General features: G+C 37.5%; 2 protein-coding genes across 2 annotated transcripts in view; both read right to left on the bottom strand.

The window, feature by feature from the left end:
• LOC123980676 (G-protein coupled receptor 4-like) overlaps positions 1-422 on the bottom strand; it is a 9670-nt gene extending 9248 nt beyond the window's left edge. The window contains exon 1 of the mRNA XM_046065197.1: positions 397-422. Coding sequence (XP_045921153.1) covers positions 397-422 — 26 coding nt within the window. The remainder of the gene's footprint in view (positions 1-396) is intronic.
• Positions 423-1502: 1080 nt separating this feature from the next.
• LOC123980675 (G-protein coupled receptor 4-like) lies at positions 1503-3347 on the bottom strand. The gene is made up of 3 exons (XM_046065196.1): positions 3150-3347; positions 2120-2307; positions 1503-2010 (listed from the first exon to the last, which is right to left on the bottom strand). The coding sequence occupies exons 1-3, from the start codon at positions 3345-3347 to the stop codon at positions 1503-1505; spliced, it is 894 nt and encodes a 297-aa protein (XP_045921152.1).
• Between the last annotated feature and the right edge of the window lie 4538 nt (positions 3348-7885).

Genomic DNA, 7885 nt, shown 5'->3' with positions numbered 1-7885 from the left:
CTGTACTACCCACAATACCTTGCCAATGCAGTGACCAATGCAGATGATTGATTCCACTGGGAAACATCGAGCTACTGTTAACACATTAATTGTGATGGAATTTCTTGTCCTACATTACTGAAATGTTAGCATGCCTAATGTTTACTTACACATATCCTATTTAATAATAGCAAAACACACTTATTTCAGTGTGAGGCAGATTCTTTAAAATTATTTAACTTTGAGTACACCTGTTGATTTAATTACCTGTTGTTTAACAGATTAGTAAGTATGTGCTTCAATATTCAGCTTATAAACAAAGCACTGTTAAACTGCCACATATTTGAACAAAGTCTGGTGCGATATCATCACCATCATGATTCATGTAGTTCATATTTATGTATGTACGTGCTTCACCTGGGCAGACACAAGGCGGGATTCATGTATGTAATGAAACCTCATGTATCTAGTGAAACATTTTTCAATTGCTTGCTTGCTTTTCATTTTATCTTCCAAAAATTCTTTTTCCTAGTTTACAAAGTGTCACCTGCAGAAAGTCAAGGTATTTAAATAAAACATCTGACAGTTTGAGAAATCTGCTTGTTATTGTTGGATTGAATGGGCTAAAGTTTAAAAAGGAGAAACACAGAGTGTACATGCAGTTTACAGACATGCAGGATGCCTCCCTGGTTACAGCAGGTCGGGCTTTAGGTTCATATACACAATAAAGATTCGTTAACCAGCAGAGATGTTGTTGAAACTGCATTTGTCAGGTTTTAATTCACTGAGTTGGTCAATGACAGACATTCACATTTTTCTCTAGAAACTGATTTTTATTGGAATTCTATAAAATTTACAATTTCCTTTAAATTGACATATACTGTGGTTTGAGATTTTATCCATATTGGCAAGCACACAACAGCTGCTGCAAAATACCTGCTCTGAATCACATCACAGAAACTAGCATGCCTACCACTCAAACACCAAACATTAAACTTATATTTAGCTAAGTTAGGCCATTTATTTCAGAACCATTAGTTCAGAAATTCTCTTCACACCCCAACGGCAATAACTAAATCCAATGCTCTGTCACAAAAATGAAACAAAAATCTGTTTTTGTTGCTCTCGCAGGACTGTAATAAGTAAATGACCTACGTGTGCACTCACTTTGCATGAAATGTGTTTTGGGGGACTGGCTCTGGAGGGAGGGGGAAGGATTTTTCAGTTGGATACTTTCAAAATAGAGCTCTCTCTTGCTGATGTCTACAGCGTTGAGTAAACAAGCTTAAAATAAAGATAAACAAACAATATATACTTTCCTGTTTGTACAAAAAATTTAAGCAAATACAATTTAAGGTAGACAAACATTAGTAAAGACACTTGAAAACTTAAAATGTCCCATTTCTGTCTAGTCTCTATATACACTTTCTATTCACCTCCATTTCTCCTCCTGTTTCCTCCCCTTTCTCTCTCTCCCTCTTTCTCTGCCTACATGAAGCTGACTGTGGAAATATTGTCATCATTCATACTGATGAACTGCTGATCTCATTGCTGTCCATTCTGCAGCAACACACAGAGGCCAAAAGCTTGTCTATGAACCCTTTCCTCATGAAGACATACAGGAACAAGTCTGCAAGAGGGCTCAACCTAAGAAACACAAAAGACAGGTTGAAGAGTGTCTCGTCAATAAAACAAGATACTCCCAGATAACAAATGATGGTGGGCAGGAACAGCAGCGTGTAAATAAGCAGCACCAGAACCAAAATTCCAACTATTCTTCGTTTTTCATCGGAGGGGACCGAGATGGAAGCAGACAGGGCTCTGAAGGTCCCAACCAGGAAGAACATTATCAGTGGGAAGGGAAGGAGGAGGAAGACGGCCGAGATTGTCGCGTGGGGCACATAAAAATGTGAGAAATACAAAGTGAGGAAATATACAAGAGGAATGACCCAGATCAGGACACAGACCGCCACAGAGGTCTTGATGGTTCGTCTGAAGCGGTACCACAGCGGGTGGACGATGACCAAATACCTGTAATACAAGATGGACACAAAGTCTTTGAGGAGCTTCAGAGTTATAAACTAATATAATGTTCAGACACAGAAGGAGCTCCACACATACTGGATAGACAGACAGATACCTTTCCAGGGCGACGCAGACCATGAAGTAAACACTGGCAATCAGAGCAGATTGGTAAATACAGGTGAAGATCTTATGTATTTTCCCATTCACAGGTTGTGCTACATCAGCGATCATGTAGCAGAGCTGAAGGACGTCAGTAACGAGGAGGTTGATGACGTAGATCGGAGCAACGTGATCACTTCTCACCTGCAGGTAAAAGTAACCAAGCAGCTGTGAACATGTTGTGAAGTCCACCTCCTCCCATATCTGTCATCTTGCTCTGCACAGCAGCTGCAGTCAGAGCCATATCTGACTTTTTCATCAAACAGAAATCTCAGATATGACACTGGCAAGACTAAGGGCCGGATTTCCTGCAGCTTCTGCAGCAGGTTTTCAGCCACAAATATGAAGCATTCTGGCTCAAACACATGAGCTTTTCATTTATCAAACAGACCGTATCGCAGTTCGATGGTCATGTTTGTGTTGGCCAGGTGAACCTCTCTCTCATGTTACAGAGGTTCATTATGTTTTCACTGGATTTACTGTCACATAATTTCTCACCTGTCAGTTTCCAGAGAAACATAATAATAAGGTGCATTACATTTTTTATATATATATTACATTTAACTAAAAAGAATTATCATAAACAAAAATTAAACAATTAGGCTATTATTAATGCACACACAATATTTAATTACTCTAACACAAACAAATAGTATATAGAGAGTTTTGGTTTGTTCATCAAACATCAAAGTTTTAACTTGACCATCAGTGAACTGTAAAATCACTGCAGGCTGCAGCTAAAATATTCTGTTTGGTTTTGTTAAAGCATTTAAGTGTGTGCTTGGCTGAGCTAACCTCAGTATTAACTTTCTTTTCTTCTCTCTCCCAATTGCGTTATGTTGTATATCACCTCTTTTTCTTACGATGACCGTGTAACTTTCTAATGTATTAATAATAATGCTTATCATCAGCCTTTACAGACAGACTAAACAACAGACACATGACACAGATAATACATAAATAACTCTCAGTCATAATGTACATACCATAGAATAAAGAGCATAGACAGCCACGAGGGTCAAAGGAAGGCCGGTACCAATTATTATGCATGTCAGCACATTCATGATAAAATAATTTTTTTGGTAATAGTTGTTGATGTCGCTGTTATCATAGTAGTCAGAGGTGATGTTGCTGTAATCATAGCTTTGGTTCTGTGAGGTGCTGTTATTGTAGAAATCTTCCATTCTTCAGAGTGAAACCTGTTGTTTGAGAGATCAGGTTATTAAAAGGGAGCAGATTTTTTAACATCAACCTAACATTGTTCAGTTTCATCACTAAAGCTGTGAGGTGCAATACACTATAGTTTACCCACCATCATAACAAATCACAAATTGCTGTCTTTTCAGTTTTGAATATTCATCTTCGCGACTGCAGTTCTTATAACCTCTACATATAAGAAAAAAGTAATGTCACAAAATTTACCTTTGAAAGCTGCAAGACTCCACCTGAATGAGTCCCCCACACAAGTGTCTGAAGTGTTATCTTCCACACAGTCTACAGTAAATATGGTGAGAGATAACATGCAGTGGGTTTCTGTTAATCTGCACCTCCTCTTCTAAGGAAGTGAGAAAAAAGTAGTCAGAAGTGTTAAAAATCAGTCATCAGTCAAATTTGCCGAAACTGTCACTATATCCTGACAGTGGAAGGTGGAATATGTTATTTTACATCATGAGTTGAGTTGGTGAAAGTTTATGTCACAGACTTCTGTCCATAAATCAAGGATTTACCAACAAATTATTCAAAACATGATATCCTACATTGTCAGTCAAATCTGATCAAACCTACACAGTCTTGATAAAGCAAATACACTTAGTGTGTGAAAATCTTTATCTTATACATTTTATCTTTATATATGTGTGTATACACAGTTTATGTGTCTGTACGTACCCCTTGCTGAATTATAACTTTTGATTCCATATTTGTTTTTTGGATTTGCCCGCCCAGTGAGTGCTGATGAAATTTAGCTATCTGGCAAACTTTGGTACAGCCAATCACTCTCCATTGTCCCTGTTAAATAAATAAATACATTTTAAAATGTATATATGTCACTTTATATCTACCATGTGAACGTAATTAGATTTTCCTTTTTATTTCTTCCTTAAATCCTCCCTTTATATACTCGGTTTCATCTTAGTTCTAGTAATCTTATTTTATTCTAATATGAAATATTGTAATACTTGTTTATACATTTTCTGTGTGTGTAGCATGGAGGGGGACACAACTGCATTTCATTGTCCTACCCTGTATTGTATAATATTAATAAAGCTGAACCTAGAATCTTGTAAATAATATATTTTGTTATCTGCAGTTTACTATAGATTAGGCTAGCATCAACATCTACCAAGCTATTGGCCAGAACTTTGAGGTGTTGTGATATATAATGTTGACATGAGAGAGACACCTGCAAGTATTGTAAGTATTTTCCAGGCTGGGTTATAAAGTCTTATAAACTGTGCATTAGTAATAATTGCAGCAGTGACACCCTATTTTTGCCCTATGAGGCCCTTTGGTTGGTCTATGTCTGAACTTGTGTTCACACATCCACAAGCATTGAATTTCTATACATAACCCTGGATTTTAAAAAGTACAATTTAATAATACAGTTATTACTCAAGTACCTATATCTAATAATAATCAACAACATGTGTCACTAATTTCAGAACATTTAAACTACAACAGAACTTAACCTTGAACACCAACCTACTGTTTGTCAAAGAAGCCACAGCAAATCATCCAATAACAAAAAGCTCCTCACAACACTGTCGGTCAGTAACACTTGCAAAATAATAATAATAAATAAATAACAAACGGTACAGAGGAAGCTGCGTTGTGCAGTTTCTCTCCCTGTCACAAGCGCTGTTAAGAAGCAGACGATAACCTGCAGTCGCTGGTATTTGTTAAACACCATAGTGGTGTTACAGCAGCACTTAACCAGTAAGCTTTATGCTATTTACTATTTAGGATAGATAAAGTGTAAGTGGGAACTTCCTTTGAACACATTTTTATTTTTGTGTAAATTTTTACTCCTGTATTTCCTTATTTTATTCCTATGTTATCTATGCTTGTAAGTTAATCTGGGGGGCGGGGATCACAAAGTAGTTTGGTGTACAGCTTTCCTTTCCATGTGTCCATGTTTTCTTCAGTTTTGCGTTCACATCTATTGCTGCGTGCTGTCAGCATGATTGCATGAATTGTTTACAATGCTGAAATTTTGGAAAGAAAGAAAAAAAAATGAGTAGAGGCTGAGACACTTGCTGCTCTTTTCTTGGTCGGGGTCACACTGTGAAGAATGGAAACTACTTGCGTATGACTATGATTATGACTTAGGAAATTACAGCAAGTTTTAACAGTTTGACTTATACAAGATAAAAAAAAAATCATGACAACAATGTCATATCTGATTGCATAGATTGTTATCTGGAAAGGTTTTCCGTTGACATTACCGGCCATCTACACTCTGTATTTACTGGTATGTAAATAATTATCAAACTTTCTTGATTGTAGAAATCTGCATCATAGCAGTGACTTAGTAACTGTTGCTGTACAAAACATTTCAATCCGTCCATCCATCGTCAACCGCTTATCCTGTGTACAGGGTCGCGGGAAACATTTCAATAAAATTCACTATTATTTTTAGAGCATCAGTTCATAATATAAGTTATCTAATTGCATGTTTCATATAGAGCAGTTCTAGACTACATCCAGGATGTTGTGTACAAAAATGCTTGCTACCATTTTTTAAATGTTTGGAACTGCTGTTGGTCTGTAAAATGTAGTAGGATTTCCTACTTTTTTCCTTCATTTCCTGCTACCTTTTTCATCTTTCTTTCATCTTTATATAACCCAGGAAATGGTCTTCTATGTCTCTAGATGTCTCTACTTCATCAGTGTGATGGCCAGTGTTGGCTTCATGGTGTGTGTTGCCCTGGAAAGGTAGTGTGGGTGCACAAGCATTTCTAAAAGCAACATGGGGAAAGCCAGAAATGCGACAAATATTCTGACTGGCTAGTGCACTGTACAGCAAAGTGTTCAAGTAAGATCAGCTAAAGAAACACACTAAGAAACCTGCAGCCTTTCCATAACCTGCTGTCTCAAACAACAGTTCTCCCTCTGAAGATGCCCACAGCGTTTCACTGTATGACAGCTATAATAACAGCAACAGCTGATCACTGTTGGACTAACATGAATACTGCGACATCAACATCTTAACAACTTGGATCTTTTGACATCTTAGTGGCATCACTTCAGAGCACAGCAGCTCTGAAATCAACAGCGAGTCTCTGACTGTGTCTGTCTGCTGTTTGGTGCTGATCAGTGCACGGTGGGTAAAGTTTCAGGCCAGAAAACCCTAAACAAGAAGCAGAAAGACTCTGTAAGGCTTGTAGAGATTATGTGATAATTTGTTGTGGATTGATGACGGATCTCTTTCACATACAAGAAACATCCATTGTGTTGCTCTAAGTTGTTTTATAGTTTAAATCAGCCTCTCTTTTTGAATCTCTTAGGCACACTGAATAGATTTGGACAAAAAGTTTGTACACTGGTCAGCCAATCAGAGTTTAAAAATGCATCAATGACTTTGACTGTGCACGCAGGTGTGAAATGATAACATTGCTCCGATCTTCATCATCAGCCTCCTCATCTCTGACCTCATTTGCTCTTCCGCATGATAATTTGGGTGGCAAAACACAAGGCTGGTCGCCCCTACAGCAACACTTAGTTCATTTACGTCTTTTGTCTGATGTCCTGAAAACTGAACTGATGATATCTGTTGAGAGTTGAAACTGTCATATCCATTAGTACTTGTAGTCAGTGTGCTGTCTTTTGTATCTCACTGCGTATCTTAATTTCTACTATCAGGGTCTATAATGTAAAATCTATTACTGTGCTTACTAGATTACAAGTTGATTTTTGGTGTAGCAGAGGAATGTACAGGGGCATGCTAGCTTTGGCACATTGTAATTGTCTGAATATGGAAAGTAATTTCCATATTTGGACAAATACACTTCATGTTTTCAGAAATATCGCCAATAGAACAGCTGAATGAGAGACTATTGCAGACTGTGTGGATACAGAGGAGAAAACAGACTCTGGTGAGGTAAAGCCATTGTTGTGGTCCTGGGAATGCAAATTATTATGCAAACTGTAACAAACTGTCCTTTCTAAACACATCTTGTGCTGAGGGATGTGAGCTTAGTCATAACTTCTGAGTTGAATATGTTGTATATTAGTTTTGTCAGACATTGTAAATGTGTCATTTTTCTTACATCCTTTGCAGAATTGCAACCAATAAAATGGTCATGTCTTTCAACAAACGGCTTGATCAAACATCCAAGCCTCCATCCCCAAAGTCAGAGGGCAGAGGGGCATTCAACAGACGGACCATCGATTGCAGAAGACAGCCTAAAGATCCTAGAACAATGCTCTGCACCTCAAATCCCTCAAGTAGAAAACAATCAGCTCTTGTGCTGTAAACATTTCTCTTTCATATGCAGGTAACAGTTGAGACAGCAGAATGGATAATAAAATAAGACACAAAGGCTAAACAAACTTCAAAGTGTCCTTAAACTGGATTGATATATGAGCTGGTGGCTTATAAATGTTAAATATATAGATGGTAAATCAAAGGAGTATACATATGTCTTTCTTGTTCTGATGTACTTTACATACACTGTGTTCATACCCGCCTTCATTTCTTTAGCAGCAGGTTTCTATGCAAAGC

Source organism: Micropterus dolomieu, linkage group LG12 (genome assembly GCF_021292245.1).
Source record: "Micropterus dolomieu isolate WLL.071019.BEF.003 ecotype Adirondacks linkage group LG12, ASM2129224v1, whole genome shotgun sequence".
Taxonomy (NCBI): domain Eukaryota; kingdom Metazoa; phylum Chordata; class Actinopteri; order Centrarchiformes; family Centrarchidae; genus Micropterus; species Micropterus dolomieu.
This window is presented reverse-complemented; position numbering and strand designations above follow the sequence as displayed.